At 46.1% G+C, this 16,548-nt stretch overlaps 1 protein-coding gene across 1 annotated transcript; it reads right to left on the bottom strand.

Annotated features, from left to right (window-relative positions):
- Positions 1–2,698: 2,698 nt before the first annotated feature.
- LOC106565564 (inositol hexakisphosphate kinase 2) lies at positions 2,699–9,296 on the bottom strand. The gene is made up of 3 exons (XM_014132826.3): positions 8,624–9,296; positions 4,841–5,072; positions 2,699–4,692 (listed from the first exon to the last, which is right to left on the bottom strand). Exons 1-3 carry the CDS (start codon positions 8,838–8,840, stop codon positions 3,744–3,746), a joined length of 1,398 nt encoding a protein of 465 aa, XP_013988301.3. The 5' UTR covers positions 8,841–9,296; the 3' UTR covers positions 2,699–3,743.
- Positions 9,297–16,548: the final 7,252 nt, after the last annotated feature.

The raw sequence follows: 16,548 nt of genomic DNA, 5'->3' as shown, positions 1-16,548 counted from the left end.
CCATCACATCAGTCATTCATCAAAGCCAGAGCTCATGTGACGAACAGGGATTGCAGATTTATTGACTATGTTTAGATTTGTGCAAAACAGATTATCATTCCTCATGCTGTTGTATATGAATATTTATCATAGTTTTTAATACCTCCCTGTCCATCTCTATTTCCTCTCTCTCCATATGTTCCCTTGATGAAGCACAGTGTCCTCAGATCACAGTTGCAGAGCTTTGGATAAAAGCGCCTGCTAAATAGCACATATTATTATTATATTATCAAATGCACCCACCCACACAGTCACTCACACAGTCACCCACACTTATACACACATACCCCTCCACCCCCAAACATAGTACAAAAGTACACACCAAATCCCAGTCAGTAAGAGAAAGAAAGCCACAGAGAGATTCTGAAGAGGCTTATGAAAGGGCCTATAATTACAGAGCACCATAATGAGTAGCTTGGAACAAGGATTTACAAAAGGACTGCATGAGGAACAGAGGCAGAGCAGTGAAGGGCTTCAAACTGCAAGCCTGGGCGACTGATAAGAGATTAACTATGGTCAAGTTCAGTTTTATTTTCGACCTTGATAACGATAACGAATTACACAATTTTCCTAGAAAAGACTAGTGGCAGGGTATATGCACAAGAGTGTGAAATTGACCACAGATGAAATAGCTGATCCCTGCCTTTCTTATGATGATAAATCAGTTCATAGCTGATGTTGGTGTTGGTCCAACTTCTGGTAGGGGGATGAGTTGTCAGTTTTCCACCTGGTAATGAAGATGAATTAATGACATTTCCAGTAATTAGAGGATTTCCTTGTTGAGGCATTGACTCGGCAGTTCTAGCTGACGTCAGTTATTGGGCCTACAGCAAGATGGATTGTTATTGAAACTGTCCTTGAACGCAATGCGACTTTACTACTCTAAGTTGTGACGTAAGAGGCAGGGCTAACAATTTGTCCTGCTGGAAATCTGCTGTACAATTATGGATGTGTTTATGATTCATTTTGTGGCTTCCCCCTTACGATCCTTGACTTTGAGTCTTACTGTAAGCAGATATGAGTGCAAGGCTTGGTACAGTACACAGTAGAGGCCCTAGCATCAGTGTATCATGGGTGAATGAATGGATGGCACACACACAGTGTCTGTGTATGTGGGTCGTCTGACTGCAGGCCCTGATTGAGTGAGTCACTCAGCTCATACCGGTTGGGACCGGATCGTGGTGGACATAGGGGTGGGCAGGAGTCTGCGTGACTTTCCCCCAGGCGCCGTGTGCCCTTCATGAGGCATAATCAAGCTGCCCTCCACAGACTAGGCCTCCATCAACCCAGTAAACATCAAGCCCACAAGTCATACTCCACAGACGTCATCGGCCTATCTAGACCTCAGCATTCTCTCTCTCAACCTCCATGTGTCACATTAATTAGATCTTCAACATGGACCTCGATCTGGTCCTTGATGATGGATCAAATCTACTGTCTCTCTCAGCCGCCATCATTCAACTTCACTACATCCACTCTCCCTCTAAAGACATCTGGATAAGAGCGTCTGCTAAATGACAAAAACGTAATGTAAAATGAGCCCATCAGTCTATAATAATCGAAGTACAAATCATATCTGGTGTCCCTAAACCGACACTCCACTTTTACAACCCGTCACTGCTCAGTTTACAGCTCCACTACTGATAAAGGCCATTAAGCCTCTTTATATATCCTGTTACTTTGCCCCTTCAACTATCTCACACATGGTTCTATAAGCAGCAGGTGAGCCATGCCTGTAGTGTGAAGCAGCATTCCTCACATACTTTCCACATTATCAAGCTGTGGTATTACCCTACCCAGTTCAGCATTTTCCAATCCTGGTAAGCCGATTTGGATGTGGAACAAAGCACCTGCTGCCACTCGGAAACAATGGCTTCCAATACGAGGGTCAGAGGGTACATGTAAACCCAAAAGGTTACTTAGGGAGATTGCCATGGCAACAACTTGCATCAGCCAACATCACACCACTCCCTGGTTCTACCAGCCTACTGCTTTCCACAATGCCAAATGTTTTCCGCTCTTGTAGTTTTCCTGGATTGCGAAGAATAATCTGAGGGAGCCCTAATGCGAGGATCATAAACGTGCAACAACAGGCGTGGCAGTCACAGACGTCTCAGCCGGACTGAAAACAAAGAAAAACACCTCAACTGCATAATAGGATAAACTCTCAAAGTGTGACGCATGTAATGAAAAGTGTCCTTATTTTTCCTTTGTGCACTCATAGACCCCAAGACTAATCCATTGATAGGCAAAGGGACATTCTCTAAATTAGATCATCAAAACTCCATTTAGTGAATTGTTTTAATTGAGTTGTGAACTGCCATTGCCCTTGGCTGTGAAAGAGCTGTAACTGGGTGGACAGGGTGAAGGGGTGACATCAGATTCAGTCCTCTTCATTCTCTCCATGAACCACACCTGTGTAGAAGAAGTGACTCATTTTCCCACAGGATGGCTTATTTAAACTGACTTCCTTCCTGCAAGTGTGGTGTGCCATGGTGACACAAGAGTATTTCAGTGGTCAATTTAACAGCCCTGTCATTTCTATTTACTGTCTTTCCTCTCACAACCCCCCCCCCCCCCCCCCCCCTTATTTTATAACACCCCGTGCCCCTCCCATCCCTTTCCTAGAAGTATTATGCGCTCAATGACAGAAAAGTGCTTTTCCACAAAGAAATGTCTTTATTTTACTTTCAACATACAACATACTGTTGACACAGGTATACAAGAGAGGTATCTTGCAAAAAACTATATTCACTAATGTCATCAGAACAGAACATTTAGAACAGTAATATGGAATGTAGTAATTATTTTCCATTTTGTTTCTCATTTTTTTGTTTTGTTTATTTCAATAAATAAAGATTCTATATACACTTTCTCTATATAGTATTTATTGTCCTAATCAATATATTCTCTTCTTCAGTCACCATTTCAGAAACAACAAACAAAGAAAGTTACAAAGTAATGATGTTATCCCCTTATTACCCCCTACTTTAAATGTCTATGATTTAGGGTCTAAACAGTACGGGGGGGGGTATGGTGGAAATGTGAAATGTCAGCCATTGGAGAGCGAGGAGAACACTCGTTACAAAGCTGCCAGCCCCGTTCAGTCTATACAGAAGCAACCCCCACTCGTGTGTGCTGTGCTGTTGGGGGAACATCAGTCCAAACTCCATCCACAAACACCTCATGTCACCTTACAGTTTAATAAGCACCAAGTCTGACTCCTAGAACTACACTTAAGCTTTACGGCTCTCTCTCAGAGAGACCATACAGTAAAGAAAACAGTCTATAACAGAGGAGCAGAGAGGTGGAAACGAGAGGAAAAGAGGACAGGACGATACAGGAGTCCCTGAGCCTGTTAATAGACCAGAGCCTCAGCCACAATCTCTCCCACCATATAGAAAAGAAAGAAAAGAAGAAAGAGAGAAAGAACAGTCACAGAGACAAGGTGCAAACGAGTGCACAAGTGGTCCTGTCCCGTGTTGGTTCAGGGGGAGGGTGGGGAGTGCAGAACCGACTCCAGCGTGGCCTCTCCCCCGGGTCAGAAGCTCCCTGGTTGTCCCCTACAGTAGTTGGGGTCAGACCCCCGGCCGTGTGGTGGCCACTAGGTCCAGGCCATTGGCGGAGGAGGGTAAAGCAGGGTTACAGCTCAGTGCTGTTATTCCCAGGTTAGGTTTGAGTTTCCCAGAGTGGAGGCTCAGTCTTTAGTCGGCGCTGTGCTCCTCCAGCTGGGAGATGATGGTGATGAGGTTTTGCAGGCCGAAGATGTAGCCGCTGTCCTGACCCTCATGCACAACACTGTCTTCCCCGTAATGGCGACACGTCGTATGAGCAAAGTCTATCATCCTCACATCCACTGCTGGGCTGCTGGCCTCCCCTGCTGCACCACGGGACGAGCGACCAACGCTACCGTTACTGCTACCGTTACTGCTACCGTTACTGCTACCGTTACTGCTACCGCCAGCACTGCTGCCAGCTGCCGAGCCACGGGTGAACCCAAACGCCCCCTCTTCCTCTTCCTCATCTGAGGGCTCGTCCTCATCACCCTCTTCTCCTCCGCGGTGGCGTCGAGTGGGGGCGCGAGGGCGGGGGGGCTCCCCATCATAGATGATGAGGAGGGAGGAGGAGTAGAAGCGGTAGGACTCGCAGGACTCCAGGGTTTCCTGCATCTCCCGGAGCTTCCGCAGCACCGGGGAGAGCAGCTCGTGCCGGAGACGCTGTCCATCGTGGAAGAACTGGAAAAGGGCTTCTTTGAAGCCCGGCAGGCTCAACTTCCTCCCGTGGTACTTGTTCATGAACATCAGCTGGCCTGAGTCTGACTGGTACACCTGCATGCCACAAAGCCGGACACCGATGGAGGCGGAAGTGCTCTGTTGACATTTGCGGATCTGGTTGGCCTTCTTCTCCTCTGATGCGTCGTCACCATGCTGCCGCGTGCCCATCTTCAGGTCCAGCACGCACGGCACCGCGTGACGCCACGTCAGGTTCTCCAACAGGATGAATTTGTATTGGTTGCGGTGTTTGGAGTTCTCCTTCATCCTCTGGAGGTGCTGCTGGTGGCATTTCAGACTCCAGGGGTTGTGTTTGATCTGCTTCCGATCTAGGCTGTAGCGGAGTACCTCAGCCTGCTGCTGCACCTCCGCACCGTTATAACTACACACACAGAGAGGAAAGAGAGGTTAGATATCTGCCAATCACCATACAGTACATATTTGCTGTATAGAATCTATGAATCTATGATGGTGTTTGGATATATTTGTATATACAGTATGTGTACCGATGTAACAGTGAATGTGCTCACATTTTGCTCTTGTTCTCTTTAGTGCTCTGTCTGGCCCGGTCTTTGCTGTAGTTGTCATTATCCAGCAGTAGGGACGATGATTTCTTGTTGCCCCACTTGATCATCTTACTCTTAGGCTCGCAGTCAGCTGAGGGGTCCTTGTTTTCCATGTTCTCTGGTTCATTGTGGAGGGGGTAAGCGATGAGACACAGGTTGCCCTCTTCATCTTCCTCAAAGCTGACTGACACCACACCTGAGAGAGGGAGAGATGGAGGGAAGCGGGAAAGAGAATGATAGGAAGGCGGTTAGTACCCGGCATTGGATTCTTTATTTTATAATGCTATGATGAAGCCAAAACCTCCCAGTAACTGGTTAGTCATAGGCAGTTCTTACCAACTGGGTCCTGCTTCCAGCCAAATACACTCTGTAAAGAGAAAGACAAACAAACAAACACAAACACAGGCTTTCCTATTGAGGGAGCAGAGAGAGAGAGCGGGTAGGGGGCAAGGTGGCAGCAGAGAGAGAGAGCAGGTAGGGGGCAAGTAGGCAGCAGAGAGAGAGAGCGGGTAGGGGGCAAGGTGGCAGCAGAGAGAGAGAGCAGGTAGGGGGGCAAGTAGGCAGCAGAGAGAGAGAGCAGGTAGGGGGCAAGTAGGCAGCAGAGAGAGAGAGTGGGTAGGGGGCAAGGTGGCAGCAGAGAGAGAGAGCAGGTAGGGGGCAAGTAGGCAGCAGAGAGAGAGAGCAGGTAGGGGGCAAGTAGGCAGCAGAGAGAGAGAGCAGGTAGGGGGGCAAGTAGGCAGCAGAGAGAGAGAGCAGGTAGGGGGCAAGTAGGCAGCAGAGAGAGAGAGCAGGTAGGGGGGCAAGTAGACAGCAGAGAGAGAGAGCAGGTAGGGGGCAAGTAGGCAGCAGAGAGAGAGAGCAGGTAGGGGGCAAGTAGGCAGCAGAGAGAGAGAGCAGGTAGGGGGCAAGTAGGCAGCAGAGAGAGAGAGCAGGTAGGGGGGCAAGTAGGCAGCAGAGAGAGAGAGTGGGTAGGGGGGCAAGTAGGCAGCAGAGAGAGAGAGCGGGTAGGGGGCAAGTAGGCAGTAGCAACAACAATGTATGTGTTTCCAAGTACTTCAAATGTGTACGTGAGAATGATCCCAAGAAGCAAAGAGATACACAAACACCACAGGAGGCTCGAATGTATGACACTCAGTCCAACCTTTATTGAGAAACTACCAAACCCACCCAGAATCACACATTAACTGATACACATAGTGTTACAATGTTTCAAGGCAACCCAAAAGAAACGACAGCAAAGATACACTGTATAAACTCAAAAACAAACACGATAACACATCTGAATTCTATTTCATAAAGATACAACAGTTGCATCAAGTCGGGCATTTTGCGTGCACCGCGTCTCTGTTTTAAGAGTCCATTCAGGTCTGACTTGCCTTTTTATACAGTCCATTTCAAGGCAATAATCCAAAACACACTAACAAGTTAAAAAGGGAAGGGATGGACAGGGTGGTGGGGAGGAGGGTGGTGGGATGGACAGGGTGGTGGGAAGGAGGGTGGTGGGATGGACAGGGTGGTGGGAAGGAGGGTGGTGGGATGGACAGGGTGGTGGGAAGGAGGGTGGTGGGATGGACAGGGTGGTGGGAAGGAGGGTGGTGGGATGGTCAGGGTGGTGGGAAGGAGGGTGGTGGGATGGACAGGGTGGTGGGAAGGAGGGTGGTGGGATGGACAGGGTGGTGGGAAGGAGGGTGGTGGGATGGACAGGGTGGTGGGAAGGAGGGTGGTGGGATGGACAGGGTGGTGGGAAGGAGGGTGGTGGGATGGACAGGGTGGTGGGGAGGAGGGTGGTGGGATGGACAGGGTGGTGGGGAGGAGGGTGGTGGGATGGACAGGGTGGTGGGTAGGAGGGGGGTGGGTCTCCTGAACACTTTCATAGAAAACTGTACACACTGTTACTTATTCCTGGGATCATTTTATGATGCGTTCCCAAACATGCACACACCCCTACCCCACTCTACCTAATAAACCCCTGTAGAAGGGCCTGTGTATTGCAACCCTCTCTGCAGGCTGGGGGAAGGGGGCAGTGGGTGTCAAGACAGGAAGAGTAAACATCACAGCTGCAGGGGCTGACCGATAAACTAGAGAGAGGGAGGGATTGGGAGATGGAGAAAGATAGGGAGGAGGATGGATATTCAGCATCCCATTGAATATAAACATGACAATAAGACTGACAACAAAAGGAAATCCCAGCCTTTCTGAAATACAAACAAAAACATCCCTGGTTTACACTGGAGGAAAGGTTCTCTGAAGCATCAAGACAGATCCTTCATTAGGGCCTGTGTGTATGAGGTGATAACGGGTGTGTTGGCCAGTGACATGGAGGACAATGGGACCCAGTGCTTATCTCTCCTCTGCAGCTCCCGCCTTGAGTGATGTCATGCACAGGGATGTCACTACCCTGCAGCAGTTAACCCTCTACTGGCCAGGCCTGTTTCAACTGTCAGAGCTGCACTGTCAGCGGGGCATGTGAGGATGAGTGTTTAAGTGCCTGCGACTCATGTGCTTTGTGAGTACGCGAGTGTGTGAACGTGACTGTATATGGGCCAACATACGTTTGTAAGAGTGTGAGAGCGTGTAAAAAGTGTTTTGAGCAGAAGTGAGTGTGTTTGTTATGGAATATTCTCAGTGTCACCAGACGTCTGTGCTCTTCTTTCTACAGCTTCATCTCCCATCCAAGTCACACTGGGGTTTTTATAGTTCCATGACGCATTGCTGCGGAGTCAGATACCACGCTAGTGCCTCAACTCTGTTACATAACCAGGGTAGGAGGGACTTGATAGAAAGTGTGTGTGATGTGCGTGTGTAGGCCTATCTGTGAGTGCAAGTGTCAGGGGGCACCGTATGTAGCATCATGGTCAATGAAAAACAACACAGAGTGAGATATTCCACCCAAGGTGTGTGAGAGTGTTTGTGTGTGTATTCGTTAACCATACATTTCTTTATTGAACCTTTATTTAACTATCCATGACAGGCTGATGTCCAGTCAGACACCGCTATATCTCCCACTAAGCATTCCGTCTCTGATGATCAGCCCCATTATTATTGAGTATGCAGGGAACTGGATCCTTCCTCCGGAAACTTTAGCCCTCTTCGGAGATGCGGGCAGGCGCAGGGCTACTGGGCTTTTATCCCTACTGTCAGGAGAGGGCCTGGGGCCGACTATGGTCTGAGCAGACAAGATAGTGATGCTGTTGGTCCTCTGTGATATTTCAAAGATGATAGAATCCAATGGAGCAGAATATAAGACACATTAAATCCTGTTTGTGTGACTGACACCCAACCAAGGACACCTTTGCGTGTTTGTGTGGGAGGGTTGTGTCTGTCTAATGCAGAATGCCTGGGTCACACCTATCCATCAGGGGAGAAAGATCCTGTCATACACACCCCCACCACCATTTCATAACCTGACACTGCAGAACCCTGATGTATCATGCAGTCCCCAACCCCCCACCATGAATCGAATCCCTTTGTGCTGCTGTGGTACTGCTGTGGTACTGCCATCACCTTCTGTAATCCTAAATGCAGCTAATGTTACAAAACACTCCAGCTGACCATATCAGTGGAGATAACCAGGGAGAGAAAGAGAGAGAGATGAAGAGGTGGAGGTAGAGAAAGATAGAGAGAGAAGATGGGAGATGGGGAGAGAAATACGGGGCAGTAGCAGTGGCGCACACAGCATAATGGATGTTATTCAGATGATAGTAGCGTTATCTTGTAGGTTTAGGTTGGATCAGGGAATAAGCTTACCTCTGTACTGGGGGGTGAACTTCCTCATTTCGGGGGGCAGGCTCTTGTAGAACTGGTGTTCTCGGGGGATGAGGGGCTTGCAGATGGTCTGGTCGCCGAAACGCAGCACACAAGAGTGGCCCCCCACCTGGTGCACAAAGGGCTCAAGCATCACCCCTTTCCCGGGATAGGGGAGCTTCCCATCTGCCTGCATAAGGGCTTCTAGAGCAGGACTCATCCTCACTCCGCATCGGACAGCTAAACTGGAGGGGCCCACGATGAGGCTGCTCGGGCTACCTATCTTCTGGCTGTACCGCTCTTTTTCGCTGGGGGGCGTTAGTGGACACCTGCTAGGACAGCAGAGACCACAGCAGGAAAAAGAAAGGGTGCAGCAGGAAGGAGAAGAGAAAAAAGGTTTCGTTCCCCGTGCTATCCTGGTCCAAAAGCAGAGTAGTATAGTCCAGGTTTGGGTTAAGGTAATCTCCCTGTGTACGTAGTGCTAGTAAATTGTTATTTTCGACAGGCTGAAGGTTGTGTGTGAGAGCGAGTGTAGGTTGTTCCTGACTCTGTCTGTCGCCGATACTGAACTGAGGTCTGTACTGAGCTCAGAGCAAGAAAAATATAAAAACAGGTCGGCCCCGCCTCATACCCGCTTCAGCCTATCAGAGCTCAGCAGCTGTTGTTGGGTGGGAACTAAGCACTGAGAACAGGAACAAGCAAACAAAGGAAGGAGAGCACTGCAGAGAGAGAGAGAGAGAGAGAGAGAGAGAGAGAGAGAGAGAGAGAGAGAGAGAGAGAGGAGAGAGAGAGAGAGAGAGAGAGGAGAGAGGGAGAGAGAGAGAGAGAGAGAGAGAGAGAGAGAGAGAGAGAGATGAAAATGAATGACCATAGAAAACAGACAGGCAGATACAAAAACACATCAAATTCTACTTAGCATTCCGATGCCACAGCAGGAGAGAATTTGAATCTGGGAGAGAGAGACCCACGTGAAAAAAATGCTTTTGCAGATTTTAATGTAGTATTTACTGTAGTGTTTTTTGTTGACTGTAGTATTTACTGAAGGGGGAGTTTCTCCTTGAGGAAACCTACTGGAGAAATACCAAAAGATTTTCTGTAGATAGCAAGGACTTGGTTCTGAACGGTGGTGTAAAGTACTTAAGTAAAAATACTTTGAAGTCTTACTTAAGTAGTTTTTTGGGGTATCTGTACTTTACTACTTATATACACTGCTCAAAAAAATAAAGGGAACACTTAAACAACAAGATGTAACTCCAAGTCAATCACACTTCTGTGAAATCAAACTGTCCACTTAGGAAGCAACACTGTTTGACAATAAATTTCACATGCTGTTGTGCAAATGGAATAGACAACAGGTGGAAATTATAGGCAATTAGCAAGACACCCCCAATAAAGGAGTGGTTCTGCAGGTGGGGACCACAGACCACTTCTCAGTTCCTATGCTTCCTGGCTGATGTTTTGGTCACTTTTGAATGCTGGCGGTGCTTTCACTCTAGTGGTAGCATGAGACGGAGTCTACAACCCACACAAATGGCTCAGGTAGTGCAGCTCATCCAGGATGGCACATCAATGCGAGCTGTGGCAAGAAGGTTTGCTGTGTCTGTCAGCGTAGTGTCCAGAGCATGGAGGCGCTACCAGGAGACAGGCCAGTACATCAGGAGACGTGGAGGAGGCCGTAGGAGGGCAACAACCCAGCAGCAGGACCGTTACCTCCGCCTTTGTGCAACGAGGAGCAGGAGAAGCACTGCCAGAGCCCTGCAAAATGACCTCCAGCAGGCCACAAATGTGCATGTGTCTGCTCAAACGGTCAGAAACAGACTCCATGAGGGTGTTATGAGGGCCCGATGTCCACAGGTGGGGGTTGTGCTTACAGCCCAACACCGTGCAGGACGTTTGGCATTTGCCAGAGAACACCAAGATTGGCAAATTCGCCACTGGTGCCCTGTGCTCTTCACAGATGAAAGCAGGTTTACACTGAGCACGTGACAGACGTGACAGAGTCTGGAGATGCCGTGGAGAACGTTCTGCTGCCTGCAACATCCTCCAGCATGACCGGTTTGGCGGTGGGTCAGTCATGGTGTGGGGTGGCATTTCTTTGGGGGGCCGCACAGCCCTCCATGTGCTCGCCAGAGGTAGCCTGACTGCCATTAGGTACCGAGATGAGATCCTCAGACCCCTTGTGAGACCATATGCTGGTGCGGTTGGCCCTGGGTTCCTCCTAATGCAAGACAATGCTAGACCTCATGTGGCTGGAGTGTGTCAGCAGTTCCTGCAAGAGGAAGGCATTGATGCTATGGACTGGCCCGCCCGTTCCCCAGACCTGAATCCAATTGAGCACATCTGGGACATCATGTCTCGCTCCATCCACCAACGCCACGTTGCACCACAGACTGTCCAGGAGTTGGCGGATGCTTTAGTCCAGGTCTGGGAGGAGATCCCTCAGGAGACCATCCGCCACCTCATCAGGAGCATGCCCAGGCGTTGTAGGGAGGTCATACAGGCACGTGGAGGCCACACACACTACTGAGCCTCATTTTTACTTGTTTTAAGGACATTACATCAAAGTTGGATCAGCCTGTAGTGTGGTTTTTCACTTTAATTTTGAGTGTGACTCCAAATCCAGACCTCCATGGGTTGATAAATTGGATTTCCATTGATTATTTTTGTGTGATTTTGTTGTCAGCACATTCAACTATGTAAAGAAAAAAGTATTTTATAAGATTATTTCTTTCATTCAGATCTAGGATGTGTTGTTTAAGTGTTCCCTTTATTTTTTTGGAGCAGTATATTTGACAACTTTTACTTGACTACATTCCTGAAGAAAAGAATGTACTTTTTACTCCATACATTTTCCCCGACACCCAAAAGTACTAGTTACAATGCAAATTAAATACTGTAGTATTTATTATAGTTTAAAAATTGTATTGTTATTGCAGACAGCAATGTTTTTGCTGACATTTCTGTAGTATTTACTAAAGTATTCTACAGTATACAAAAAATCTATACTAAGTACTACACATGATCAAGGGATAGTACAGTGTGTAGTACAGTATTGTACAGTATACTACAGTTTACCACATAACTCTATAGTAAGTTGTAGTATTCTATAGTAAACTGTAGTTTTTTTATGTGGGGAGGAACACAGAGAGGGAAAGTGAAATAGATTTTCTAAGCAGTTTGCCATCCATTTAACCTGTTTGCCTTGTTATTCTTATCAGCTGATAAAGAGCAGAGAGAGATAGTTGTAGAGGGAAAGAGAAACTGGCAGAAGGAAGGAGACAGAAACTGATAGTGAAGAGAAGGGCTCTGCATGGTTGTCTTTCCTCAAATTGGGCTTGAAGAGCGCTAGTCTGAATATGAAACAACAAGAATGGTTCCCCCTTTCACCAAAAACCATTGCAGACAGACAGTAGACAGAGCAAAAAACCCAGACAAACACACGGACAAACAAATGGTGCAGCAGCCACAAATAGCAGGTGACAATGCCCTGTTGGGTGAGGTTTATGACCCCCCCATAAATATCTTTCCACCTTTCCTCTCCACTCTACAGAATGGACTCTTGGAAAGCCCTGTGTTACCGCAGGGAAAGTATGGTAACATCAAAAGGTTGGGGAATGGAACAATATTGCCCTTTCTCAACCAGTTGAAAGTATCCGTTGGTACTTAAAGATATGATGTCAGATCAGTTGTTGTCTGGGACATTATATCTGATGATAGGACGACTTACATTGTATCTTGGAAAATCTACACATTCTAGTTATCAGATTCACATGGAATTGTTGTGCAATTTAAATGTTTAAATATGAAACTATTTGTGAGAAGATGAAATGTGATTTTAGCTTCTAAATGTGAGAATTGTCTTCATAAGTAAACTTACGCTCATTCAGTGGCCAACCCGAAGTGAACAGGTTGGAGAGGGATGAAACACACCCTTCTCTTCCCCAGTACAAAAGCCCCGGTGACCCAATTCACGCTGGACTAAGCAAACCCCGGCGTGAGCTGTGGTTGTGAATGGTTGAACGACTACACTATCTAACGAAATTTACATGAGACCAGATCACGTGGAGGTGACGATCACCACGCTGGAATGGTGAATTTTGACTAGACCAGCCAGAATACAGCACAAGCTGATTATGGCAACTTGGTATGAACTTTGAACTATTATTCACTAAAGTAGAAGTGATCCATCCTAAACTTTGCGTTATCAGTTGCAATTGTAAACATATGTGGCCTAGGAAAGGACAGACTATCTCCTAAGAATGACAGGGTACTTTAACATATCCACTACAACACTATGACCAAAAAGATTCTTTAAAGGACAATGGCGATCTCTGCTGGATAAACCAGTCTTCCATCTTCGACCCATCTATCGAAGCGCAGCTCAGAGTAAATATATATCTTGCATTTTCCTTTTCCGAAATGGGCTGTTATTAGAATGGATAAGATTCTGTATTTATGGTAGCATAGCTTCTCAAGATCCGATAGAGACCCAATCCCTTTGTCCCCTTTGTCCCTCAGTCTTCCCGCTCTTTCATTCAAACCCAACCCCCTTCCTTTGTGTAACCAGACGTCATATCGGGTTAGCCCACTAGTCACCCACGTGGGTACCGGCTTCTCTAAACCAATGAGGAGGGGAGAGGCAGGACTTGCAGCGCGATCTGCGTCAGAAATAGAACTGACTTCTATTTTAGCCCTTGGCAACGCAGACGTTCGTTGGCGCGCGTGAGCTGTGTGGGTACAATAATTTAATAATATAGATTTCTAAATTTATTTTGCAGCGCTCGTACACGCGACACGAGTGGTGTAGTCAGCCTAACTTAGACATTTTGAGACATGGAACGATGCAGAGCAGCAGTTTCAAAATTTGATGTTTGGAGAAATGGAACGATACACCACTGGGCGATTGAGGTCCATATCAGGGGATATCTTTACATGACACATTTTTGATTTTTGTGGATATGCACCATATCCTGAGAAATTCAGAATCCAGATGTATTTTACACATATATGATATTGGGATTACTCCGGATATGGACTATGAGACATCCTATTTTCTCTCTTTAGGTTGACAAATACTGACTGTATATCACATATCTGTGTTTTCTCAGCACATTCAATATATTAAGCTATATTGATACCAGATATGCTTATCTTGGCTGAGATCAATATACGGATCTTGATATGCTTTTTGATATGCTGAAAATAAGGATGATATCTGATGCATTTCTTAGTTTTCAGCACATGCTCAATAATTTGAAAATGTTTATTTTATGCACAAATCATTTATGGATTCCCTCCTGATATCATACATGGTATGGTGTGATATTGACTCATTAGATATTCTGAGATAGGCCTATGTGGACATCTTATTTTCTCTATATGATGATAAATAGTGACAGTAGGCTTACATAGTATATTTTCTCTGCACATACAATGCATATGCTCTTGACTGAGGTCCATATCAGGATCTTGATATGCGAAATAAGGACAATTTCTGATGTTTATTTGAGTTGACATGCTCAATAATTTGATAAATATTAAATCATATCATTTTTTTAGACACTAGCTCTAATGTTTTATTCCCTCTGCATAAAGGTGTGCGCAAAACGCAAGCTAAAAGCACTGTAACTGGTAGCCTAGCAACAAGAATCAGATATTTTTTTATTTGGGCACCACAAATGAGTGTGTAAACGGTGTGGTAGAACTGACAACTGGAGAAACAAAGAAGTGAGAAGCTGTTCAGAAAATACCTAAAAGAAGTTAACGCTAGAGTGAGTAGCTAACTTGAGATGTTTTATTTATCTTAATAACTAGAATCAAGAATGTTATCCAATTTGGCCAAGCAGACAGTAGGGCTAGCTAGCTAGCTAGCTATCTAGGCTTGATATGGGGTAAAAGCTTACTGGTAGCCTAGCTAGCTAACAAATAATGAAATTGCCTTCCCTTCAGGGAAAAACATTTTTACTTTTTAAGGTGACAGCTAATGTTTAAAAAAATGTGCGTGTATTTTGTATTACTGGTTAGGTAGGCTAGGCTAGGTAGGTAACTAACTTAGAAAGCTAACTAGCTACTTGGCTAGCTAACTTTCTCAAGTTTTTCTAACCTGGCCTCCTGGAAACAACTAAAGAGTTCAGGGCAGACTGGGATCTCCAACGCCAGGCTAGACCACTGATTGGCTGACCAGGTCAGCTGACTCTTTTCCGTGGCAACCTGGAACATAATACATAGGTGTGAAGTGACCTTCTGCAGCAGGACTCAGGCTGAGGTTGGTGGTTGGTAGCCTACCTCAGCTGTAAGAAGTCACAAAGTTTGTCTCTAAGTTCCAGGGCCAGAGAGAAGGTTTGAGAGAGGGTTCTGAGAAGTACTTATGGGCAACTGTAAGGTTTTTCTACAGCTGCCCCAAAATGTATGTTGTACATTTTGCCTCAGTGAAACCATCTTGCGAGGGACAGTGAAGGATAAGGTGCTCACAGTGTCTCTGAGGCTGGGCTGTCCAGCAGCAGTCGGTGTCCAGGCTGGTGGAGGAGGCCATTCCAACAAGTCAGGCCAGGCATCCTCGGCCGTAACAGGGCGAGAGTACTGGTTAGGTGGAGGCTCTCCCACGGGGGGCTGGATGTTCACCCAGGTCCGGAGCCTGAGGCAGGCTCAGACCTGATTCAGGCGGTGGACCAAGGACTGGAACTGGATCGGATGGTGTCGCAGGGGCAGGACTGGTCATCAGACCCAGTTATGGTTGTGGGTCTAGCAGTAATGTGTCCTAAGGGGCCGGTGAAGGCGATGGACCAAGGACTGATGCTGGGTCAGCTGATGAGACATTGACCCCATGGTTTCCTGGTAGGCTCTCCTCGTGCAGGTTTGTGTCCAAACAAAGGCATGGGCCTGAAAGCCGACTACTCCTATGTGCAGCGTGACCTAAAACTACTATTTTGTTGTTGTTCTCTCCCCAGGGTTTACTAACTTCACTGACCCTGAAGAAGGATCAGTTCATGTGTTTTTGTGCCTCGGATTGTACGCAGAGTCTCATGTGTGCACTTGTGTAGGATAGACTATTGCGCAACACCTAACTCTATTCCTATTAATTATTCTGCATATATTGACAACAAATTATATAGCCTAGTGGGCTTATACACAATATGATTTGGTAATGAAATAACATGACAAATACATTTTGTTTTACATGTTTCACAGGCAATTTTTAACAACACAAGGGGCTTGAAGAAGCCTACTTGAACTTGAATTTGGAGCTCTGGAATAGGCCTACCTATTTGGTGCTTGAAAAGTTATCGTAATTGTTTTAATTAAGTTCTCCTGTTCCCTTCTAATTTATCTGCGATTTCTTTTTCGATCCGTTTTTGTGAGAGATATGGACAATGTGGCCACTTTTGTTTGTTTCCTACAGCTTCAATTAAAGGGTGTTGCAATTCTGTTGCTGTAAAACCACGTGTGGTTATTATGGGGGTAAGCGGTTATCTAATGTTGGCTTCAACTTGGCTTTCCATACGAATCCTTCCATTAAAAAAGGAACCTGATTTTTGGTCACTTTCTCATTATAAAAACAGCGATGGTGAGATTCAAATGGTGATATTAATGCTACCACTGTTCATGGATTTATTATGTGTCCCTGTGTCGGCCACATAGGCTACAGAAAAATCGCCGTGCATTTATCCAATTTATTTAGTCAGGCAAGTCCACATTATTCTCACACATTTTAGAATGTAATAATAATTATATAAATTATACAATTGTATAACATTGAGGTCCTTGAAAATTACAATTAGGTACTTGAAAAAGTCCCTGAAAGTCCTTGAATTAGACTTGCCAATGTCTGTATGAACCCTGCTTAAAGGATGTATAGTCCTAGACCTATGTTGTTGTATAGCTGGAGTTATGGGCCAATTTGCATATATTCACTTTTATTCCTCTAAGTA

The sequence above is a fragment of the Salmo salar genome, chromosome 12, assembly GCF_965601325.2.
Source record: "Salmo salar chromosome 12, fSalSal1, whole genome shotgun sequence".
NCBI lineage: Eukaryota > Metazoa > Chordata > Actinopteri > Salmoniformes > Salmonidae > Salmo > Salmo salar.
The sequence above is the reverse complement of the archived record's forward strand: the minus strand, read 5'-3'. Positions and strand labels throughout refer to the sequence as shown.

Bases quoted from the DNA above. Each gene is read 5' to 3' on its own strand.
- LOC106565564 (XM_014132826.3), bottom strand. From the start codon at position 8,840: ATGAGTCCTGCTCTAGAAGCCCTTATGCAGGCAGATGGGAAGCTCCCC. The intron at 5,073-8,623 runs GTAAGCTTATTC...TCCCTCTCTCAG, and splicing joins GTTCACCCCCCAGTACAGAG to GTGTGGTGTCAGTCAGCTTT. The intron at 4,693-4,840 runs GTGAGCACATTC...CTGTGTGTGTAG, and splicing joins AAAGAGAACAAGAGCAAAAT to TTATAACGGTGCGGAGGTGC.